Here is a 25,571-nt window from a genome sequence, read left to right as displayed (position 1 = left end):
CTTTCTCTGTCTACCAAGTGTCACGAGCTCACTTGGGCAATGGGGAGACATCAGCAAACAGAAAGGACAAGATTCTGCTGTCAACTGTGGACTGGACACCTGTCACCAGAGGGGCACACTCTTTCAGAACTTGTTGTAAATGAAAAGGCCATTTGGGAAGAAAGAAGTATTTCCATGGAAACCTGGAATCACCAATGTCTTACTTGTCCTAAAACATGCAAAATCATGTATTTCAAACAGACCTGCTTGTCTATGTCAGATAAACATGCTTCCAAGCATGAACAGAAATGACCTAAGTATTAAGGACCAGGGATGTAGCTCAGTGGTAGAGAGCTTGCCTAGCTTGTGCAAGGCCCTGGGTTCAATCCCCAGCACTGGAAAAAAAAAAAAAAAGGAAAGAAAAAAGAAAAGAAAAAGTTGTCTTTATTCAGTAATGAATGACCTGTTCAGGCTGAAAAAATAAATCTTTATGTGGCAAATTACTTTCTAGCTGTGTTAAACTATAACTATCATACTTTGGTAAAGCATCATCTTAAATTCTGTGATGTTTAGTAAAAGGGTCTGATGACTTTTCTGGAGCAGTTCTGGAATTTGAACTCAGGACCTCACATGTGTAAGGTAGACGCTCTACCATTTGAGCCACTCTACCAGCTCTAATAACTTTTTGAATTTGTTGTTTTTTCTTTCTTTTTAAAAAAAAATTGTAATTTTTCATAACCTGTAAAATGATTTAGTCCCCCTGCATGAGGAAGACTATTAAAAGGATCACAGTCATCTCCAACTCTGTCCTATGTTCACCTACTTTATTTTTATTTATTACAAATAAAACTTCAACATCTCACCATAAATGATACTTTTCAGTTGCAACTTTGATTCTGGAGTCCAAAAGGGGAAAAAAAACCCCAATAGGCTTATTTAATATATTTATTCTCTCAAAGGGACGTCCCCTTGTCCTCCTTCATGCCTCGGGAGACTGAAGTCACTTGAAAATGAGAGTTTCGTGCTCTGGAATACCATACTTCCTTTTGTGCTCCTCAAATAATTTCCTGAGTTCCTTCATGTAGGTCTGATGCAGCTCTTCGATCTGCTCCGGGGTGGGGTGCAGAGTCTGCTGGACAGGGATTGGGCGGCCCACTGCAAAAAAAGAAACCACATCACCCGCTTGGCATCACCACCACTCCACTGCAGCCTGTGCCTTTCAGGGACGGCTGTGGGAAGAGCCACCAATCAGAATCCCTCCAGCCTGCCTGCTCCAGTCCTCCAGTCCTTTGACTGGCTGCCTACAGGGGTCACACCATCCCACTCGATGACAAAGAGGGAGCGTTCCTTCTGGCCAGACACTGGGCTGTCAGTATCCTGGTGGTTTTGACTTTGAGTCAAACGAGCTACTGTGCTGACTGCAGCTGTGAGGTAAGTGAGCATAGCTGTGTGTCCACGTCACCCGCATTCTCCCTCTGTCCAGCTGACAGCCAGACCACAGTACTCTTATTATTTATTAGTGACAGTGAAATCCTTGAGTCATTGGCAGCCCTCTATTCTGACTCTTCCTGGTATCTTTCTACACTATTAAAAGTGAGCATTTTCCCTGCTAAGCAAGTATCTGTGCTAAAGAAACACATCTTCACAAGGATCCCACTGGGTGTAACAGTGGAAAACCAAAGTCCAGCTAAAATTCTCAACAGAAAATTATCAAATAAACCATGGAACATTCATTAAGCAGAATAGGCAAAGATTTAAAAAATGTAAATATGTGACACACACAAAGATGTCTAAAATGCGGGACCAATAAGCTGTAAAATAAAGTATGGTACGATTTATTTAAAAATTTTATATTTCAGCCAGATGCTGGTGGTTCACGCTTGTAATCCTAGCTACTCAGGAAGCAGAGATCAGGAGGATCAAGGTTCAAAACCATCCGGGAGGCAAATAGTTCTCAAGCTCCTATTGAAAAACTCACCACCGAAAAGGTCTGGTGGAGTGGCTCAAGTGGTAGAGCACCTGCCTAACAAGTGTGAGGCCCTGAGTTCAAACCCCAGTACTGCCACAAACAAACAAATTTTATATTTCTAGATGCACCAATTTTTAGTATACAGAGAAAGGTCTGGAAAGACAAGCTAACAATTTCCTCTAGGGAAGGAGGTAGGGTCTTTCATTTTATCTGTATTGTATGAATTTTCTACAAATGAGAACCTTATCAGTGAAATCTAGAAACTTCTATACCTATTTTTAAAGATCTTTATACAGCTATGCCTCACTCCTCTCAGATTTTTAGCGCGCTCACTGCGCCCTCTGCTGGCCTCACGCTGCTACTGATGCCAAGGGGTGAAGATGCACAGGCTGGCCAACCACAGCTGGGCAGCAAACTGCTTCCAGTGGAACGCACCCCCACCACCACCATTTTTTTTTTTTTTCCCAGCAGTACTGTGGGTTGAACTCAGGGCCTTATGCTTGCTAGACAGGCACTCACCACTTGAGCCATGCTCTCAGCTTCTTCTGACCTTTGATTAGCTTGGACAAATAAATAGAACACACTGTGGAGGGATTCCTTCCTCTCACCTTAATTACCCTGCGCTACATACAAGGCATGGATCCGTGTTGGAACAGAGTGAGGCTCGTTTAGATAAAAGGAAGCAAATGTTAAGTAACAGAGCAAGAGGAAAATGACGAATGACATCAGTAAAGGGCTGATGATACAGCTCAGACTTGCCTGGTAACCACTAGGCCCTGGGTTCGATCCCAGTACCACAAGCAGACCTCAGTAGAGGGGCGCAGAGAAGGGAGTGATATGCATACAAACACACCCCCACATCCTATGGCAGCATTAACAATCTCAAGTTGCTAAGTATTCCACCAGATACAGCCTCCAGAAGCTCACGTACAGTTTTCGTTGACAGCTTGGATGTCAAATTTATACCCAACAGACATCAGTCCTTTTACACTTGGCATAAACACCTGGAAAAGACCATCTTGCTGTCAGCTGTGGTTGGAATTACGGATGAGGAGAGGCTAGCGTGGTGATGGGGTGGAACTGGGAGCCGGTGTTGGACAAAAAAGCACCAGGGTTGCCTGGGTCTGGTTGTGGCCCACCAACAAGTGTGCTGTGCAAGGAATGCCCTCTTGCCCTGAATTCTCACACGTGATGATCTTGAAGCTTCCCTCCATCTCTGAACTTTGAGAAAAATGGAGACATCTGCATGTAAATGTACCAGTAGAGCTGTGGTTTCACAGAAATAGTGTCTGCTTGCTTAGTGACAGTATCCCAATGGGAGAGGTCAATACAACCATGGGTGGGGGGTAGATTAAGAGGCACGGTGGTGGAAGATGAGGTGCATTGTTTCCGGCCACTTTAGTTAGGACTTGTGCATTCTGAATTAGCCAGTCTTCTTTCCCTTAGCTATCCCACAGTAATTTCTTATCAATCGTTTTATTGTATTTCAGATGGGTCTTGCGGACAGCTCAAAATTGCTCCTATAGAGTGAATTCATCATATGACTTTTCCCTTTAAACCTGGAGCTGGATAGTCTATTCACCTTTCTCTTACTGACTTGTAGAGAAATTCAGATACTAAAACTTCCTAAACTACACACAGAACAAATAAAAACCCCAGGAAATTAATATTTAACTCCAGCAGCCTTATTCCTATACCAACCCCAATCTAGATTAGAGGGTAAGAAATTCTCCTTGATTGCTTTTTAGGGAGAAAACTGGAGCTATTAAAACAAAAACCTACTCTTCACCATCATGCTTTGACTACCAAACTCAAGGAAGCCCACCTGGCAGAAATGAGGCTGAAATACTCTCCTCACCCCGACTCGTGTCCCTACTTTGACGCTAACTCTCACCTGTGTTGGAAATAAAGCTATCGTTTACAGAGAGTTCACTAAATGTCATTAAGCCCAATCCCAGTCCTTGGAACAACCCAGTGAGGCTGTCCCTGTTTCACAGATGGGAACCACGAGGTCCAGAACAATTAGTTGTTAGGTCCAAGGAGAAAGTTGTGAACCTGAATAGCAGTGTCAGAAATGTACAACTTCCAGGATGGGCTCCAGCCAGAGGACAATGAGATGAGAACACAGAGGTCTCAGAAGGGGCCCTTGGCCTACTGCAGAGAGGGGGGCTGGACGAAAGTACAGCCTGACAGGGTCCTTGTTGAGGGCCCCTATTTTGCTTCAAATCGTACCCTACTGCAACCAACCCCTAAGTCTGCAGGTCCAACACTCAGTTTTTTGGAATCTCAGTTCACATCAAGAACTGGGCTGGGCATGGTGGTATAATTCCATCTACCTGGGAGTTGGAGCTAGGAAGGTCATAATTTGAGGTCAACCCCAGTAAAAGTTAGTGAGATCCTATCTCAAAAACAAATCAAGCATGGTGCTGCGTGCCTGTAATCTGAGCTACTCAGGAAGTAGAAGTAGGAGGATCACAGTCTGAGGCCAGACTCAAAAAGCATGAGACCCTATCTGGAAAGCAAACTGAAATCAAAAGGGCTGGGGACATGGCTCAAGTGGTAGCTTGGCTAGCAAGTATGAGGCCCTGAGTTCAATCCCCAGCACCATTTAATAATAATAACAATGTAACAATAATAATAAAAGAACAATATACTCAGCAATTGCATATCCCCCAGACTCAGTGATTTCTTTCTTTCTTTCTTTCTTTTTTTTGGTCAACACTGGGGTTTGAACTCAGAGCCTCATCTTGCTAGCTAGGCAGGCGCTCTTACCACTGTAGCCATTCTGGCAGCACAAGTGATTTCTAACATTTATACAAGTGTTATAGAAATCATTATTTTTATTTTTGTAGAGCATATGAAAGTGAGTTGTAGACAAGAATAATTCAGTCACGTGCATTGTCCCACCATAGCTCAGCCTGGATCACCTAGGAACAAGGGCAGTGCCCAGTTAACCAATGCTATTACCCTGTCCAAAAGCTGGACCCCTATGCAGTATTATTTTGCACTTAATCGACAAGCTTTATCATGTGGAGTTGTTTCCCTCTAGCCTGTGGCAGCTGTGGTGTGTCTCTGAGTACCTCCTCCTCTCTGTCTTTCATGAGGCTGATACTGTTTTAAAAGTCTAGGCAAGTTGTGTTATACAGTGTCCCACAATCTGAATTTGTATGATTGTTTCCTCATGATTTGATTTGGATTAATGTTTTGGCAAGATTTTTTTCCACAGGGAAAGCTGAGCACATTTGGAAAATCTCAACGACCTGATCAGGAACCTTTCTGCTCTGTCTACAGCCCTCTTTTTTTTTTTTGTGGTACTGGGGTTTGAATGTAGGGCCTACACCTTGAGTCACTCCATCAGCCCTTTTCTGTGATGGATTTTTTTGTGATAGGGTCTCATGAACTATTTGTCCTGGCTGGCTTCGAACTGCGATCCTCCTGATCTCTGCCTCCTGAGTAGCTAGGATTACAGGCGTGAGCCACTGTTGCCCAGCTGTCTACAGCCCTCTTTTGCTTACGACTGGTCTCAGCTCAGCACTTTCCCAAGCATTATGACACATGACCACCAGAAGACCCCCAAGAGCAGACAGGCCAATTATACTTATCCCCCTTTTATGGTTGAACAATCTAAGGCTCAGAGAAGATAAATGAAACCTTCAAAGTGACTCAGAGTCAGATCTCAGACCCACACCGCTTCCTTGTACACATCCAGCACAATTCTTAAAGTCAATGTCAAGTATGCAGTGAGGGCCTGTGATTGCTGCAAGCTGCTGGGATATGAGTACCAATGGAAGAACCAATTTCTTAATAGCATTGTTTGTATTTTCAGTGTCACTATTAGAATAAAAGTGAAATAAAGACTTCTATCACATCCATACTCAGAAGACAGGCAGAGGAGTTAATAGAAATTCAGCAAGAGCCCAGAGGCCAGAGGGGACAGGCCGAAGAACCTTGCCATGCTACGTGCAGACACAGCACATAAATCCGTCTTGGTATCCACAACTTAAATGATCTACCACAGGGAGAAGGGAAAGCTCTTTTTATTTATTATTTTTTTTGGGGGGAGTACTAGGGTTTGAACTCAGGGCCTCATGCTTGCTAGGCAGGTGCTCTACCACTTGAGCCAGACACCCAGCCTTTTTCTTTGTGTTGGAATTTTTTATATAAGGTCTTGAGAACTATTTGCCTGGGCTGGTTTTGAACCGCAGTCCTCTTAAACTCTGCCTCCTGAGTAGTCAGGATTACAGGCGTGAGCCACTAGTACCTGGCTTTTTGTTTGCTTGTTTGTTTTTGTGAAGCAGGAACTTGCTATGTAGCCCAGGCTGGCTTCCAACTCATGATTCCCTGTCTCGGCCTCCTGAAAGCTCCACTTTTAAAACTGAAGTTTCCTTTGTATCTTCCTTTCTTGTCCAAGCATCTAACTTCCCACCATAGCTCCTGCACTGACTTTCATTTTGGACTTGTTAATCTTAAAATTTCCAGTGCGCACTTGTCAGAGTTCAGAAATGTATGAATCATAAGCAGACAGGCATAGCAGAAGACTAACTTGCTTATTCACAAGTGTTTCTTCAGCTCTTACTCTGGATAGTGGGAATATGAACAGTGAAAGAGACAAATCTCTTAGAGCCCCTATGAGGTTCTGTAATGCAGAGACAGTGAACCAATGTCCCTGCAAGGAACAGCAGTGCTTTATGCAGTCTTCTGAAAGTCTGACCTTTCTTCAGGTGTCTCTCCTAGTTGTCATGATGGATGTGACATTTAAAATGTTTTTGTCCTTACTATAATAAAATACCCCATATCTGAACATTTCCCTGTATTTTGAAAAAGTGATAACAGCATTCATAAAATATGTAAATTACATACCATATATTGGTGAAATGTGGAAAAAAATATCTGGTAGCCTCTGTACAAAATATACTTGTGGAGAGGGCTGTGATGGAAGATGCAGAGAAACCTGATGGTCTTGTGTAAAAGATATGCAAAGAAAGGGCTGGCGGAGTGGCTCAAATTGTAGAGCACCTGCCTAGCAAGTGTGAGGCCCCAAGTTCAAGCCCCAGTATCGCTAAAAAAAAAGAAGAAGAAGCACACTGAACAAACATGAATGAAAACAAGAGCTAAGGACGTGACTGTGAACTCTGATTCAGTAATTACACTTGACTCTGGATCAACTAGTTATTTGTCAGTAGAGGCATATCTGACTAGAGCAAATAGTAAGCCACTTTACTTTAAAGCTTAACCCAGCCAGGCGATAACTATAATCACTTAACAGAATGCACTGCTCTCAGCTGCTTATTTCATGTGAGCTATGTGTACTTTAAGTTGTTTCCAGAACCATGCCTTATAATTTCCTTTATATCCCTCCAAAAGCAACAATGGTACTTTGTACATAAGGGATCAAAAATGGTAAATTGATATTATACCAAAGAAATGTAGCCAGCCGATCTTAAGAAAACATAATTATAACCTTAAACTTATCTAATACTAACTTTTCCTAATACTAACTAACCAACAGCCTGAACACATTCCATCTGAGTTAAATACAGTATTTAGGACAGCACCATGTGACAGTATGTGAAATGCAAAGTTCCTATAAAGGAAAATCCTATTCTAGCGACTGGAGATTGTAGTTCAGTGGTAGAGCACTTGCCCAGTATTCTCAAGGCTCTGGGTTCAATCCCCAGCACTGAAAAAAATCCTATTCTAGAGCTGGGCATGGCACCACACATCTATAATCCCAGCACTACATTCGAACTTCATTTAAAGGACTACCCACGGTAAAAATGCTACTTCCAGTTTCACATAAAGTTTTGGTCAATTCTGCTATGGTTTAGCACTTTCTCATTTTCAACCCTCAAGTCTCCTTACAAACCTGAGGAGCTGGTTATTTTGCTCTTGCCTTTTATTTATTGACTGATCTACTTTTTGAGGCAGCGTCTTGGTCTGTGGCCCAGGCCAACCTCAAGTCAAGACCCTCCTCCCTCAGTCCCTTAGTAGGTGGGATTTCAGGCATGTCTATCCACCCGGCTTTGCATCTTTTCCCATCTCAATCCCCACAGACATGCAGCTTTTTAAAATAAAACAAGTCAATATTAAAACACATAAAGGAAGGGGGGAGAAATGACCCAAAAATTGTATGCACATATGAATAAAAAAAATGTTAACATTTTGATAAAAAATAAATAAATAAATAAAACACACACATATAGCTAGGGACACAAAAAATTCTTTTGTGATAGAAACTGATATGTAGGTAAAGTGATTGCAATTAAGACATCTATTACATAGAAATTTGCATTTACTTGATAGACTGATGTAACTTGCTCATCAAGGAACTGCTGTTCTATCACTGGTTGGTAGAGAGAAATAGATTTATCATCACAGAGCATCAGAAACTTTATTTCTGCCCAAAAGACCAAAAATCGTATGTTCTCCCTCATATGTGGACATTAGATCAAGGGCAAACACAACAAGGGGATTGGACTTTGAGCACATGACAAAAGCGAGAGCACACAAGGGAGGTATGAGGAAAGGTAAGACACCTAAAAAATTAGCTAGCATTTGTTGCCCTCAACACAGAGAAACTAAAGCAGATACCTTAAAAGCAACTGAGGCCAAGAGGAGAAGGGGACCAGGAACTAGAGGAAAGTTTAGATCAAAAAGAATTAAGCTAGAAGGTAACACACATGCACAGGAAATTAATGTGAGTCAATGCTCTGTATAGCTATCCTTATCTCAACCAGCAAAAACCCTTGTTCCTTCCTATTATTGCTTATACTCTCTCTTCAACAAAATTGGAAATAAGGGCAAAATAGTTTCTGCCGGGTATCAAGGGGGTGGGGAGGAGAGGGAGGGGGCGGAGTGGGTGGTAAGGGAGGAGGTGGGGGCAGGGGGGAGAAATGACCCAAGCATTGTATGCACATATGAATAATAAAACAATAAAAAAAAGAAAGAAAAAAAAAAAAAAAGAAACTCTATTTCTAAAACTGGATTCACATGTAGTCCAAAAGCTGTACCTTTTTCTTTTTAGGTGGTACTAGGGTTTGAACTCAGGGCCTCACACTTGCTAGGCTCTATCTTTTGAACTATTCTACCAGCCCAATAGCTGTATTCTTGAAAGTAATTGATCCCATTCAAATAGACAATGGAGACATTTGTTCAATTAAAGCTCAAACAATGTCCCTAATGTCCCTAGATGACTACTTCAGGAAGTTCATCCCAAAGCCATATCTCTTGCCGCATTAGCACCTCGGTCAACAACAATAAACATTGCTTGAAGTGAGATAATTCTGTTTAGTTCATGAACATACCGACAGTGTGGATGGGTTTCCGATAAGGCATCAGGCCAAAATTGTACTGGAAGATTCCTCGGGCATGAAACAGCGGCAGAGCGAAGCCCATGATTTTCTGCAGTCTCTCCTGAACGGTTCGCAGCCAGGAGCCTTCAGGGTTGTTAATTTGCTTGAAGAGTTCGTTTTCACCAAAAGAAAACACTGGGACCAAATCGGCACTGCAGTAACAAAGGGGGAGGACAGGACTTTTATTTTATTTGCTTATTTATTTTGGTGGGACTCAGGGTTGAAGTCACCACTTGACACTTGCAAAGCAGGCACTGTGCTGCTCCACCTCTGCAGTCACACCTCCAGTCCATTTCTGCTCTGATTGTTTTGTAGATAGGGGTCCCATGAACAACTTGCCCAAGCTGGCCTTGAACTGCTATCCTTCTGATCTCAGCCTCCCAAGAAGCTAGGATTATAGGCAGGAACCACCGATGCCCAACTAAGATCATGAATTTTAAATGAAAGGATTTAAATAATTTTTAATTGTATCCAGATGACCTTACAACAAAGCCCCCCAAATTCTTAAATGTGCCCAACTGTCCATAACTAACTTCAGTTCCTAACACTGGAACTGCACCATACTGGAAGCCAGTCATCAGGGGAATTTTATCCTATAGAAAATCAAGGTTCCAGGACCCTTCTTTCTCAGCGCTCTTTGCTCACTGGCTGTACATTTACACTGAGTACATATATTTTGGTGTTTGTTATTGTTGTTGCTGTTAACTGCTAGATGCCATGGCACCGAGCAACCTTGGTATGGATGTTCCATAACCAAGAACATCCACTGCAATTCTAAGATTGGCTTGACTGTAGGCCTAGAAGAATTACTTTCATTCTTTGTGTGCATTTAATAACGTCTTATCCTTCTTGACCCAGTTACCTTAAACAAAAGCCACTTACCCATGGGTCAAAGCAATTTTAGCAAATCCTTTCCGCTGGCGGATAAACAGCGTGAGCTTTCCCGGATGGGCATCCAGTGATTCTTCTGCACCCCCAAGGACGATGACAGAAATGTTCCCGCCTTCCTCCTTGCTCAATACGTAGGATACACTTTTCTTAGAAACTGAAACTGGCCCTTAGTGAATAAAACAAAAAGATAACTATTCATCCTTTCTAAACAATTACTATATTCTTAAATAATACTCCATGGCAACAGTGAACATTTAGCAAAAGTTCCTATGCTGCTTATCTTTGAAACATATTTTCAGGTTTGTAACTTTTTCATTGTCAAATCTTTGGTAATGTATTCCATCAAGGGGAGCAAATATTTAGGCAGGTGATAGGTTTGGTCTTTAAAATGTCACTTGATGTTACTATTGCTACCATTTGTTTGGGAAGACTATGCACAGCTCAACTCTGTAGGATTCCATTTATTTTACATAAGCAAAAAGTGTCCTCCTAGAGTTGTTCAGTGATCAACCTGCACAGCTTACATGGTGGTCTTGACCATTACCCTGGTAGCTTCCTGTGCAAAACCTCTAAGAGGTTGCAATGGATCTTCTGAACACACAGTGGCCCATTTTCAGTTATTCTCTATAGATTCTAATTTTCCAAACTTGGACTTATAATGCAAATTATTTTTAAAATTCAGACATTTCATAATCAATTTACATTACATGTCATAGTTTAAAAATATAGAGTCTGACTAGTAAATAGTTCACTTAAGACAGTTACAGAGACTGGGAACCGGTGGCTCACACCTATAATCCTAGCTACTTGGGATACTGAATTAGGGAGGATCAAAGTTTGAGGCCAGCCTGGTAAAATAGTTCTAGAAACCCATCACCAAAAATAACCAGAGCAAAATGAACTGGACTGTGGCCCAACTGGTAGAGTGCCTGCTTTTTAAGTATAACGGCCTGAGTTCAAACCCAAATCCCACCAAAAAAAAAAAAAAAACAAAACAGACAGTAACAGGGGTTCGGGTGTTGCTCAGTGGTACAGTATATGCTACCTTGAGTTCAATCCCCAACACTTTAAAAAAAAAAAAGTAACATTATTTAGAGCTGGGAGTGGTGGTTCATGCATATAATCCCAGCCCTCAGGAAGCTGAAGCAGGCAGGAAGATCACGAGTTCACTGCCACCCTGGGCTATGTAGTGAGGCCTTCTCTCAAAAAACCAAAACCAAATACAAGATAGTTACATAACTGTTCAGTATATGTATCAAGTTTTCCCATGTAAAAATTACTTTAAATTTCCTTTTTGGATTTTAAATGTATTATGAACTCTTGAAGGAAAATAAAGAAAGGAATAAAGATGAAAATAAAACCAGTCATGGCCCACATTTCAGAGATAATTGCTTTTAAATCTTATGTTTCCTTCCATTCGGGGTTTCACCTTTTTATTTTTATTTTTTTTTTAGTCATAATAGAATCTGTTAGGCAGTCTTTGTAAAGACAGAGCATAACTCTCTCTTATAGGAAATGATATGGTGATTTTACTGTGGGTTCCTACACTGGGGAATGTAAAATCATGACAGGATTTCAAATGACTCACTCTGAAGGGAAGAGGCAGAGGGCGATAGGTAGGTGCTTTGAACTTTCCCCGAGTTCCAGAAGTGCCATTCCACTCTGTGTGACCTGAGTGGGAACTGAGGTCATCTCTTCCAGTGCCTCTGGCACTTCTCAGTTTGTGTCAGGCTCCTGTCCTCAGGCCATCCTTTAAGGTTGCTATTTCTGAGAGTTCCTTCCTTGCCTTTCTCTTGTCTACTAACCTCATCTACACCCACAGACTCACCTACCACTTACATGAGCTAAATTCTGCCAAATCTATCTCCTGGATCTCTTCCTCTTCCACCTCCAAGTCCACCATCCACAATGGCCCAATGGGCATCTCCATCTTGACAGCTCACAAACACCTCAAATTCCACGTTTACAAACCCAATGCAGTAAATTCTCCCTCAAAGTGGTTCTCCTTCCAACATTACTGATCAACGTAAATGGGACCATCACCTGTCCAGTCACTGAATCAGAAAAAACAACTCTCTGGCCAGTCCAGGCAAATAGTTTGCAAGACCCCATCTCCAAAAATAACCAGAACAGAAAATAGACTGGAGCCTCAGACAAGAGGTAGAGCATCTGTTTTGCAAGCACGAGACCCTGAGTTCAAAACCTAGTTCCACCAAAAACTAAAACAAAACAGGATCAGATTCTGCCATATGCAGTCCCCCTTTGAGGGCCACCACTTTGGTGATTCACTCATTCATTCAAAAACATGAATCAGGCTACAGGCCGGTACTGTGCCAGGTGCTGACAATAATAACAAAGACTGCTTCATGATGAGGAATCAATCATTGAGTTTTGTTGACTCTATCAACTATTTTTCATCCTGATCTCTTCTGTATTTCACCAGAGCTACTGTGTTGGCTTAGCCCTTTTCATCTCCCCCTGATCAGGACAACAGGCCTGTCCCTTAATCCCAGTCTCCAGGCTCCCTTGCTTTACCCATCTCCAAGATGCTGACAGAACAACCTTTCTAACATGCAAAATCTAAACAGGTCCCAACTACGCTCAAAATCCCTCTAAGCTTCCCATGACTTACCTACAAGAGAAAATCTAAAGTCCTCTGTGTGGCGCACACGAGGCTGTTGTGACCATCTGCCTGCTGCCTGCCCAGCCTTAATGGGGAGACAGAAAGCAACATGAACCTCGAAACACAGTGTGTTCTGGCTGCCACCAGTGACTACAGATCCATTAAGACAGGCCAAGAGCAAGGAGTGGGAGAAGGGATCTAAAAAGACGTATAGCCACGCAACCTGTGTGAGAGGTAGGTGCAGAGCAGAAGGGAGCCTTAGACCGGGGCTGTCCTAGGAGGGTGGTCCTGGGAGGGAGTACTGAAAATGCTCCACTTACAGACAACAGTCTGAATCTGAACTGGCTTGTAGCCTGCATATTGTCATTTAGTATTTAAGATGCTGAAGGCTGTAGCAAGAGGAACTACTTCATGATATTATTCACAGGCAGACAGATTGCATCTCAACATCAGCTTTGGCAGTGGCAACGGCCGTAGGAGGAAGTCTCTGAGATGATGATTTGTGTCCCATGTGGCTGTGGACAGGGGTGCACCTCTTGTGCCATGAATTTGCTGCACTTGCTCTCAATTATTCTACACAAACTCACCTGTGCCTTTACTCTGAATCAGCAAAGAGTATAATGTAAATACATTTCTGTGCCTTTTTTGAAATTTAAAAATTGCTCTTTAACATTCTTCCTTTGATAAAACTCTAAGCCAATAGAAAAGGGGATGTGGTTCCCTCTTGGGGAGCTCAGGAGGGAGCGCTCTATAGGCCAGATGCCAGATCTTTAGGTAGTTTGGGGGTTAGTGCGCCCTCTAGGGTTTACTTGCCACTCAACAGAACCTGAAAACCCCACCATGGATCCTGGGGTTTTGGTGCTTAGTGGCTTCCTACCCGATACATGAAGACAACAGTGACTTGAGGAACAAAGAGAAAGCAATGAAAATATGGAAGGTCAGGAAATTCTGTCCCTAAATATGCCACTTACTGAACCTGAAGTCATAATTTTCCCAAAATTTATGCAAGCTAGGTGCTAGTGGCTCACACGTGTAGCTGCCTGGGAGGAGGCTGAGTTTGAGAGGGTCGTGGTTCCAGGCCAGCCAAGGTAAAAAAGTTTTCAGGACCCCATCTCAATGGAAAAAAGCTGGGTGTGGTGGTACGTCCTTGTCGTCCCAGCAACTGTGGGAAGTTTAAAATAGGCCGCTGTCCAGGCCAGCCTGGGCAAAAAGCAAGACCCTCTCTCCAAAATAACCAGAACAAAAAGGCCTGCAGGCATGGCCCAAGTAATAGAGCATCTGCCTAACAAGCATGAAGCCCTGAGTTCAAATCCAAGTACCACCAAAAACACCCACAACCAAATGAAAAAACTACTCATTTGTCTTTATAGCCAAGGGCTCAAAGACACTAATAATTGCCCTAAACAATCTCCATAAATATAAACCATTTTGTAAGTTACTGGAGTTCTTGGTTCGTCAATAAGTCAATCAAATTGGAAAACCAAACAAATTGAGCCTCTTAACTTGAAATAAGAGTTATCAACATTTTAGGCTTCTGTATAATTTGTAACATTTCAGATTAATTTTACTCTCAAAATTGGTAAAATGTGGCTTCACTAATCGGAGTATTCCACTGGTTCAAAGTTGCAAAGCAGAATGTGCTCATTTCTTTTTGTCTTTTTAGTACTGGGGTTTGAACTTAGGACCTCATGCTTGCTAGGCAGAAGCTCTACCACTTGAGCAACTCCACCAGTCCTGTGCTCATTTCTTTTCCTTTTCTTTTCTTTTTTTTCAGCAACAGGGATTGAACTCAGGGCCTTGTGCATGCCAGGCAAGTTCCATACCACTGACCTCTAGTCCTAGGACTCTTATTTCTGAATTGAGTTCTGTACAATCTAGGACGCCAAAGCAAGTTGAGTATGTCTGGTTTATATCACTGTTTCATTACTTGGAGACACAATGGAGGACATTTTCCATTTCTAATATTCATAAAAGTATGCAAAATGCCTCTCCAAGGGTGTGATTTTATTTGATCCATGATAGTTTTTTGACATCTGCATATACAAGATACATTTGTTAAGTTATTTTTCATTGGATTAATATTTATTGAACATTACTATGTTGCAGTCACAATGCTAAACACTTGGGATGGAACAGAACAAAAAGACAGTCTGTGTGTTCCTGGCACTTACAGTTCAGTATGCAGTTGAGGACCATCCAGACAGCCTATGAAATGCAAGGCGGGAACGTAGACACAGGAAACAAAATGCACGTTCTGCGTGCACCTACCATCCTAGCACACTACAGAAAGAGAGACCAGTCCTCACTTACCACTACTCATCAGATATTCTCGGAAGAGAGGACACCGGAACCAGAAGGGGAGCACGTGAAGATACGCAGTGAAGCCGGGAAACAGCTGTGTGAAGTTTGAGTAATTTGTACAAAAATTTCCAAAGGCTCCAGCCACGAGTACTCCATGTGGGTGAAATCCAAATATATAGTTGTGATGTGGGTCCAAATCTGAGGTTTTGATGAGCTACAGAACATTCACAATGACAGAAAAACATAAAAAGGTTTTCAATGAGAAACAGAAAGACTCATGCTTAGTTCTTCCCTCAGATGGAGACCAGGATGTGTTTTAGTTCCTGGACTGATTTCTAAACTATCCCAAGTCCAGATCCCATGCCACACAGTCTTCCAGACCTCATCAACTCAGCAGAAAGTTCACTTAGTAACTTGGACCCACTTGAATCTTTCTCTCTCCAATGGTTTGGATGTGCCCTACCCCCAAAAGCATGTGTGGCAAACTTGATCCCCAATGTGACAGCGTTGGGAGGTGGGGGCCCCTAAGAGGTGACTGGGTCATGAGGGCAAAGTAAAGAGATTGACTCCATTACTATGGGATGGGTTCCTTCTAAGGACCCATCTGGCCCCTCTTGCTCTCTGTCACTCTCTCTTGCCCATCCACTTCTGCCAAGGGATGATGCAGCAAGACGGCGCTTGCCAGTCACTGGCACCTTGATAGTGGATCTCCCAGCCTGGAGAACTGTGAGAAATAAAGCACCCAGTATCTGATACTCTGTTACAGGAGTAAAAAAAAAAAAAAAAAGACTAAGATGCTCCCTCTGAAAAGAAAGAAGCCTGAGATAGAGGTGAAGAAAACAAATTTCACTCTACTCCCAACTCAAAATAATACCTCATAAAACAATTCTACTCACATGAATTGGAAAATAGTCGTTAAAATACCTCCAAACAGTCCAGCTTCTGACCCAGTTGGATCTTCTGCCTCCTTGCTCTGGGGTGTGCCAGTCAAAGTAAAGCCATGTCAAATAAGGGACGTAAAGGGACCAGTAGTTGTATATAATCAGTACCGCAACGACTCCAACGCACACCTGTGCTGTGAGAAAGGGAAAAGCCTCGTGGAATTGGGCTCGGTTAGAACCTCCTCCCTCTACCTCACAGTTACTGAGCCTGGTTACAGGTGACACATACAAGGCGTGTTAAACAGAGCCTCAGTTCAGGTGAGGTAATAGCAAGACAGTAAGGACACAGCATGCTTTAATATTTATGTTTATTATAAGGCACGCACTGTGCTGGTGCTCTCCCTGGATATTTGTTCTTAATCCTGACTGGAGTGGTCACAGCACCAATAAAGTAGCCACAGTGCTCTTAAAGACCTTGTATCCCTTTTTATTAGCATATATTAATTGTGCAAAGTGAGGGGTTCCCCAATGTCCTTACAATAGGACACTAGAAGCTTCAAAGGTGGAGTGAGCTGCCATGTCACACAGCATATAATTCAGGGCCACTCCTCAGCCATGGCCCTGCCTTGCCTCCTGGACAAGAAGTATGGAGGGATGTAGAGGTTTTTCTGCTGTAGGAAATTCTGTCTACCTACCTTCCCTGAGCAGTGGTCACTCACACGCCCATGAAGAGGGTGTTCTAGTGATCGCCTTCATTTTCAGAAGCTGTATTATTAGGGACAGAAATAGCATAGGAGGGATTCTTTAGAGCATATATAACTTCTTGCCATGGTTTGTGAGAAAGCAATCCTAATTTTTTTATGTACTTAGATATAGCTTCGTAAGGCACCAGTGGCTCACACCTGTAATCCTAGCTACTTGGGAAGCTGAGATCTGGAGGATAAAGGTTGGAGGCCAGTCTGGTCAAATAGCTCATGAGACTTCATCTCCAAAATAACCAAAGCAAAATGGAGTAGGGGATGTGTCTCGTAATAAAACTTGATCTGAGTAGTAGTAACAAGAATGTTCTCTTTAAAGTTAGTAACCCAGTAGGTTAAGTTATACATTTGTGTGTGTGTGTGTATGTGTGTGTGACGGGGGTTTTGAAACCAGGGAACTGCACCTGCCTATCAAGTTCTCATTTAATATTTTCAGACTGAAGTTAACTACAGGTAGCTGAAGCCATGGAAAGTGAAGAAAAATGATGTGTGGATAAGGAGGTACTACTGTATACAAATACACACCGACATATATATGTATGTATATATAAGACTATACACACATATATACATATACATATATACATGTACATATTAGGCCAAAACCAGACATTTATTTTTAATTCCTGATAAATATAAACCCATACATTTCCCAGCATGGATATAACCAGCATACAGGAGTGAACTAGTTTGAGGACTGGCTTACTTGTTAAAGGTTAACCTAGCGGAGGAAAGGTGAAGGATGCATGTGTGCCCCATGTCTCTGTGGGGTATTTTATTGCCTCTGGAACTGCCAAGAATGTGTCAGTGAGTCCAGAAGCAAGGACCAAAGTGTGCCCTTTGCCCCCATTCCCACCAGGACTTTCCACTTTGCTTCACTTACTCCCCCTACTCAGCTCTGAGTACTGACAATTTTTCATCATTAGTTAACTTCTTGTTTATTTTAGTGAGGTGTGCAAAAGATTTATAAGAAACGTAAACTGCCTTCATTCTTCTGTATTCAAAGCTAGGAGGGAAGGGAAGAGACTGGGACTGGGTGGGGACCAAAGCCTGTCACTTTATGTAGAGTCTCATCTATCTCCTTGCAACCCTCAAGGTACAACATCACTGTTACTGTTTTATACTTGTGGAAACTGAGGTTCAGGGAATTTGAATGTCCAAAGAATTTAACTGGATTTACCTAATACCTATACCTAAGCACTTGAAAACACACACACACACACACACACACACACACACTAATCCCGACCAAATGGTAAGAACACAGTTAACACTATGGACTTATGGGAGGTTCTGTGTTCTTTACCACAAAGATGGAGAACCTGAGACCAAAGCAAGTTGACATAACTTCAATCAGAGTGAGCCAAGAATGGATCTAAAAATAATGTCCCCTGGCTACAAATTCAATGGTTCACTACCCCAACCACACAGTTTAATTGAATGTTGCATATTCTTTAATGTTCATTGTGTGTTTTGTATGCATTATACTTTAGACCTGGGTCTGGAATTGCACTGCTTCTGGTGGATATGCACTGGCCAGCTGCCTGACCTGGGGCAAGTTCCTTTAACTTAACAGCCTTAGTTACTTTACTTATGAAATGGGTTAATGACAGCATCTGTCTCCAAAGGCTGCTGAGGAAGTAAATGATATAAAGATGAGGTGCCTGCCACAGAGCCAGTGCTCCACAAATATGAACCTATTATGTAAATGTTATTTACTATTATACATTTGGAGAATATAAAAAAGTAGACATTGACAGAGTATCAGCCACATTTTTATTACCCAACAAAAACTGTTAGTTTTCCTTTGGGTCCTCTTTTGTATGAACAGTTTTGTTTTGCTTTGTTTTAATATCACACATGATTTTTAATTCTGTATTGTAGCAATTACAATGATCTCACATTAGCTGTTTGTTATTATAAATTTGGTATTATAATCTGGTCAACATTCCAATGATTGTCAGTGCTAATTCAACCATTCTCTTAGTTTCAAACACTTGGGCCTCTGATAAGTTTTCTTTCTGAAAGTAATCTTTCTTGTGTATGTGTGGCACTGGGGATGGAACCCAGGACCTTTCACATACTAGGCAAGTGCTCTACCACTGAGCTACATCTCCAGCCCTCTATGCGTGTAATTTGAATAAAATTTCTCCACACTTTGACTTACTTCCATGGGACAAAAGTAAATGCAGATCACTAAGCAGAAGCATCTTTGCCACTAGAAGCACTTTGATACATGATCTAATTTAAACTCCCTCCCCATGCATTGCTTACATTCTTCTATATTTCAGATCACAAACAGATTCAAAACAGCTTTTTAATCCCTTGATTCTACATTGGCTCGAAAGAAGAAAACACTATGAAAACTAGGTGACCAGTTCACCTCTGTTTTCTATTTTTATCTCATTAAGCAATCCAAGGTAACTTGATTCTTCTAAATTGGAAGCCAAAGAGAAGATGAACATGCAAAGTCGACTCTGAGTCCTTGTTCAGCTCTCAAAACTAAAGCTGTGACTTTTAAATTGTCTTGAGTCACAAACCAAGATGAATGAAGACCTGAATTTTGACTGGGTTGATCTATACATACGCTGGATTAAAAGTCCCAGGCAAGCCCCCTGTCACATACTTTATTCAACTCCCATAGATTCTGTTTCCTGCAGCATTAAGGACTCTGTCTCTCATTCTCTTTAAAAACAAACTGAAGTGAAGTTAACATAACATAAAACCAACCACTTTAAAGGTTTTGGGTACTGGAGCATTTTAGATTTGGGATTTTTTTTGGATTAAGGATGCTCAATCTGTTCCCATGTCTAGTTCCCAAACATTGCCATTATTTCAAAATAAAACCTTGTACCTATTAAGCAGTTACTCCCCATTCCCCTTCCCCACAATGCTGGCAAACACCACTCTGCATTGTTTCTATGGTTTTGCCTATTCTGGATATTTCATATGAATGGAATGGTGTAATGTGTGATCTTTTTAGACTTTCATTTAAAGTGAAAGTTTGAGGTTCATCCAAGTTGTAGCCTGCATCAGCTCTTTATTCTTTTTTATGGCTGGACACTATGCCGACATATGTACCTACCACAATCTGCTTATTCATTCATCTGTTGATGGGCAATTGGGTTGTTTCTGCCTTTTGAGTTCTGTGAATAGTGTTGTAATACTCTGATCACTTTAATACTGTGAGAAGACCAAACTAAATAAGGCTCAGCCAATGGTTATGCATCCTTATTAAAGTGAGCATCAGCAATAGAGACAAATGACATGATGCCTCCTGATATGACCTAGTAGCAAAAACAGCCCATTAACAAGTCAGGCTCAGATTGTGGGGCTTCCTACAAGGTCAATATCTGGAACCAGGCATGGTGGTACATGCCTGTAATCCCAGCACTTGGGAGGTAGAAGTAGGAGGATCAAGAGTTTGAGGCCACCCTGGGCTACACAATGAGACCCAGTCTCAAAACAATTTAATAAAAAGGTCTCTAGCTGGAGCTGTTTTTTCTTTTTTTAAAAGCAACTTTATAAAAGATTAAAAAACAAATGAAAAATGTAGGACCTGACCTAGCTATAAGGAAAAGTGGAAGACAATTAGGGAAATTTAAATACAAGTTATATATTAAATAACATTATTCTATTGGCAAGAAATTATTCTCATTATTTTCTCTCTTGATAAATTTCTGGTATGACAATAAGATGTGGAGGGGAGGGTACTGGGGGTGGAACTGAGGGCCTTACACATGCTAAGGAGATGCTGTACCACAGAGCTACACTTGTAGCCCCAATAATAAGACTTTGATTGTGCATAAGACCAAGAAGACACATTGTAGTATATAGGGATGAGCTATCACGATGTTTACAACTTAAATTTCTTACTTTCAAATGGTTTGCCAGCAACCACACAGTGTTTAGGAGAGGGGGAGAAAAGGAAAGGAAGAGAAAGAAAAAAATATGATAAAATACTACAAAGTCAATACATATCAAAAAGAATGTTTTAAAATAACTTTAATGTTGCAAAAGCACTTGGCAAGAGATGTACTCTCACAAATTGTTTTTGGCAGTACTGAGGTTTGAACTCAGGGCCTTACACTTGCTACACAAGTGTTCTACCACTTGAGCTATGCCAACAGCCCTTTTTAGCTCTGAATATTTTGGAGATAGGGTCTTGTTTTTTAGTTAGGCTAGCCGGGACCACAATCCTATTTTCCACTTCTTGATGTAGCTGAGATGACAGGTGCACCATGATACCCAACTTTTTTCCATTGAGATGTGGTCTCGTAAATTTTTGTTCAGGCTGGCAGTAGCTTGGAGTGACAGTCGCACACCACCACGCCTAGATACTGGTTGAGATGGAGTATCGTTAACTTTTTGCCTGGGCTGGCCTTGATCAATCCTCCTGATCTCTGCCTTTCAAGCTGCTGGGATTACAGGCATGAGGCACCAGTGCCCGGCTCCCTCTTACAAATTTGAAAGTGCACATTACACTATTGTTAACTACAGGTATAAGTTTATGGCATAATAATTTTATATATATATATATTTCATCTCTGTCCCCAGTTCTTGCCACAGAGCTCCTCAAACCACTGCAATTTCCTCATTGAAAGGATGGCATCTTTTGTTCTAATGTTTAGTCTTTGATCTGGTTTCCTGACACAGAGCTCTTGATCCCTTGGAATTTCCTGTGTGACAGGAGCATCCTTTGTTCTAATGAAGCACCTGTCAGTGGGCTCCTGGATGAGGGGATGGTCACCAGAAAGACCAAGTCATGATTACAAGCTTGGAACCTTCAACCCCTCTCCCATCCTCGAATGAGGGGAGAGGAGCCAGAAATGGAATCACCAAGTCATCATGCCTATGTGATGAAGCCTCCATAAAAGCCCCAAAAGTAAGGGTACTAAGAGCTTCTGGGTTAGTGGGCAGGGGCACCCCAACTCCATGAGAACAGTTGGACCCTTCCAGACTTCACCTTATGACCTGTTCATCTAGCTGTCCGTCGTATCCTTTATCTTATCCATTGTAATACACTGGCAAAGAAAGTGTTTCCCTGAGTTCTGTGGTCCACCGCAGCAAGTGACTAAGCCCAAGGAGGAAGCAGCTTGTGGGAATATTTGATTTACAGTGAATCACTCAGAAGCTCAGGTCATAACCTAGACTGGATTCACCTCTGAAGCAGGGGCAGTCTAATGGACCGAGCTTGTAGGGCCCAAAGCTAATTTCTGGTACAGAGTGTTGCAACTGAATTCTAGTATACCCAGTTGGTGTCTGGAGAGTTAAAAAAAAAAAAAAAAAAGCGTTGGTGTGGGGAAAAAAGAAGCATATGTTGTTCACAAAAACTAACTCCAAACGTAAAATGTAAAACTACAAAACTCCTAAAAAGATTACAAAGGGTAAAATCTAGATAGCCTTGAGTTTGGTGAAGAGATTTTAGGTATGACACCAAGAGCGCAATTCATGAAAGAAAGAATTGATAAACTGACGTCACCAAAATTAAAAATGTTTACTCAGGCTGGCAGTGTGGCTCTCCAGTGGTAGAGTGCTACCTGGCGATTCAAACCCAGTACCATCACCACCAAAAAAAGAAAAAGAAAAAAAAAGTTTACTCTGAAAAAGGCACCGTAAAGGAAAGGAAAAGATAAGTCAAAACTGGAAGAAAGTATTTGTAAACAACATATCCAGTAAAAGACTATTATCCAAAATACACAAAGAGCTCTTAAAAGTCAAAGATAAAAAACAGCCCAATTAAAAAATAGATCCTAGCAAGGCACCAGTGGCTCACATCTATAATCCTAGCTATGTGGGAGGCTGAGATTGGGAGAATCATGATTGGAGGCCAGTTCAGGCAAATAGTTTGAGACCCCCATCTCCAAAATAACCAGAGCAAAAATGGACTGGAGGTATGGCTCAAGTTCAAGTGTTAGAGTGCCTGCTTTGCAAACACAAATCCCCAAGTTTAAACCCCAGTCCTACCAGAAAAACTCACATCACTAAAGGAGACATACAGATGTTAAATAAGTACATGAAAAAATGTCCCTCAGCATATGTCATCAGGGAAATACAAATTAAAACAATGAAATACCCCTCCATGCCTAGAAGAATGGCCAATCCAGAACACCAACAACGTCAAATGCTGGCAAGAACGTGGAGCATCAGGAACTCTCGTCCATTGGTGATGGGAATGAAAAATGATACAGGCAGCGTACAGACAGTCTGATCATTTCTTACAAAATCAGTCACACTTATACCATACAGTCCAACAATCATGCTTCTTGACATATACCCACAGGAGTTAAAAACGTCTGCACATAGGTATTGTAGAAATTTTAACCAGTACGCCCTTTGATAGGTGTGTGGATAAATAAACTGTGGTAATTTGGACAATGAAGTTTTCACAGCCACCGGTGGCTCACACCTATAATCTTAGCTACTAGAAAGGCAGAGATGGGGAGGAACTCGGCTCAAAACCAGCCCGGGGCAAAAAGTTTGAGAGACCTTATCTAGAAGATACCCGGAATGGCTCAGGTGGTAGAGTGTCTGCCTAGCAAGAGTGAGGCCCTGAGTTCAAGCCCAAGTACTGTCAAAAAAAAAAAGTTCACCACTAAAAAGAAATGAGTTATCAAGCCATGAAAAGACATAAAAGAACCCTAAATGCATATTACTAAGTGAAAGAAGTCAATCTGAAAGGCTACATTCTGTATGATTCCAAATCTATGACATTCTGGAAGAGGCAAAAGTAGGGACATAATCAATTAAATTAAAAAAAAAAATCAGTGATGGCCAGAGGCTAAGGACGGAGGAAATAAAGAGGTGGAGCACAGAGGATTTTTAGGACAGGGAACTACCCTGTGTTGTACCGAAATCCTAGACACACCCAGACATAGATTTGGTAACTTAAGTTGCCTTTCCAACCTTTCACTTAGGCCCCCACGTCTTAGGACTTAAAACCAGCCTTTCAAGAATAGACAGAGGCTGGCAGAGTGGCTCAGTGGTAGACCGCCTGCCTAGCAAGTGTGAGACCCTAAGTTCAAACCCTGGTACCACCAAAAAAAAAAAAACCCTTTGGCTGGTGGAATGGCTCAAGTGTTGAGTGCCTGTGTTCAAACCCCAATATTGCAAAAAAACCAAAAAAAAAATGGACACAGGCAGAAGAAGCCAAGTGGTCCAGTCAATGATATCGTAAACCCAAAGTCCCTTCCAGAAGAGAGGAATTATCACTAAGCAACTTCCCTCCTCCCCCTTCTTAAAAATTCCTGCACTACCAACTGATCAGAAAGGCAGATCTAAGCACAGAGCTCCTGGCCTCCTTGCTGGTCAGCCATGGTTGGCTTGGATGTTTGCTGGTCTGCCAGCCCCTCCTTGAGAACAGTATTACACTGGTGGATACAAGTAATACTTCCAAACTCAGGAAGGTGCTTACAAAAAGTGGAACCCTAGGTAAGTATGAGTGTGGGGAAATATGATGTGTCAGTGCAGGTTTACACTTTATATGTACTGCTTCATCAGGAAGGAGATGTTGACAATGAGGACAGCAAAGCAGGCTGGGGGTTCTGGAAGCATATGGAATACCTCTACCTTCTCAATTTTGCTGTGAACCTAAAACTCCTCCAAGAAGACTGTCTTTTTAAAAAAGTCTTTAATAAAATATACAGAAAGCCCTTCAAATGTTACCAGCTTTTCCCCTCCAAGCAGGGTCCTTTTTCCCTCTCAGAAATGTGGAACTAATATGACCCAGCACTGATTGAGCAGTGACCAAAAACAGGAGCAGAGGGAGATAAACTCACAAGTGACCTGCTCAGCTCTCGGGGCTTGAGGGATGCGGAGAGGCTAATAAAGGGGAAGAATAGTTTGTCTTTCCTGGGAATGGATGGAGATTTTCTGGGAATTCAGTCACCACCTCTTTTCCCTCCTTTCATGGTTCTATCCAGTCCTTTCCAAGGCAATTGTCAACTGTCATGGTGGTGAGGATGTGTCATTTAACACGATGACATTATAATGAAGTTAGAGGACTGTGTGGGCACTATGGCAGCCATCCTGATCAAACTCAGGCCTAAGGGTTATCCTAGCCTCAAAAACAAACAAGATTAAGCCAGGCCCTGGTGGCTCAGGCCTGTAATCCTAGCAACTCAGGAGGCAGAGATCAGGCGGATGGAAGTTCAAAGCCAGCCTAGGCAAATAGTTCATGAGACCCTATCTCAAAAACACCTGTCACAAAAAAAGAGGCTGGTAGAGGCTCAAGGTGTAGGCCCTGAGTTCAAGCTCTAGTAATGCAAAAAATGATAAACAAGATTAGGGCAGGAAGAAATTTGGCTAGGTCACCTAACAGTACTCAGGGTAAGAAGAATAATTATGGCTTACAAGGAAATACTTAATAAAGGTTAGTTATTTGTTATCAGTTAGCTGGCATTGATGGCTTGAAACTTTCAAAAACACAGGTGTGGCCCAAGGGTAGAGCACCTGCTTTGCATGTATGAACCAAGTCCTGAGTTCAAACTCTAGTCCCACCCCCAAAAAAAACCCACCAATTTCACATAGCTCAAACAAATATATTATCTGATTTGTTCTTCGGTGTATATAATACATGGATAAAAATTAAAATTTTAAACAGGTAAGCAGAAGGGAAGGAACATGCCAAAATTAAATGATGGTTTTTCTCTAGACAGAAATACGGATTTTTTCCTACTGTCTTCTAAAAGCTTATCCTCATTTTCCAATTTTTCTAAAAAATAGTAAAACCAAAAAGTTATTTTTAAAGGGAAGAGTGAAAAATAAACCAAAAGAAATCTACTTACATAAAAGTATTCATATCTTTAAAATGCTTCT

General features: G+C 41.7%; 1 protein-coding gene across 1 annotated transcript in view; it reads right to left on the bottom strand.

Moving 5' to 3' along the window:
* Window positions 1-782: 782 nt before the first annotated feature.
* Mogat1 (monoacylglycerol O-acyltransferase 1) overlaps window positions 783-25,571 on the bottom strand; it is a 30,936-nt gene continuing 6,147 nt past the window's right edge. Inside the window, exons 2-6 of the mRNA XM_020183252.2 lie at window positions 16,012-16,190; window positions 15,125-15,329; window positions 10,183-10,357; window positions 9,253-9,452; window positions 783-1,134 (exon numbers count right to left, since the gene is read on the bottom strand). Coding sequence (XP_020038841.1) covers window positions 980-1,134; window positions 9,253-9,452; window positions 10,183-10,357; window positions 15,125-15,329; window positions 16,012-16,190 — 914 coding nt within the window. The 3' untranslated portion in view covers window positions 783-979. The remainder of the gene's footprint in view (window positions 1,135-9,252; window positions 9,453-10,182; window positions 10,358-15,124; window positions 15,330-16,011; window positions 16,191-25,571) is intronic.

This window comes from Castor canadensis, chromosome 4 (genome assembly GCF_047511655.1).
Source record: "Castor canadensis chromosome 4, mCasCan1.hap1v2, whole genome shotgun sequence".
Classification (NCBI taxonomy): Eukaryota; Metazoa; Chordata; class Mammalia; order Rodentia; family Castoridae; genus Castor; species Castor canadensis.
This window is presented reverse-complemented; position numbering and strand designations above follow the sequence as displayed.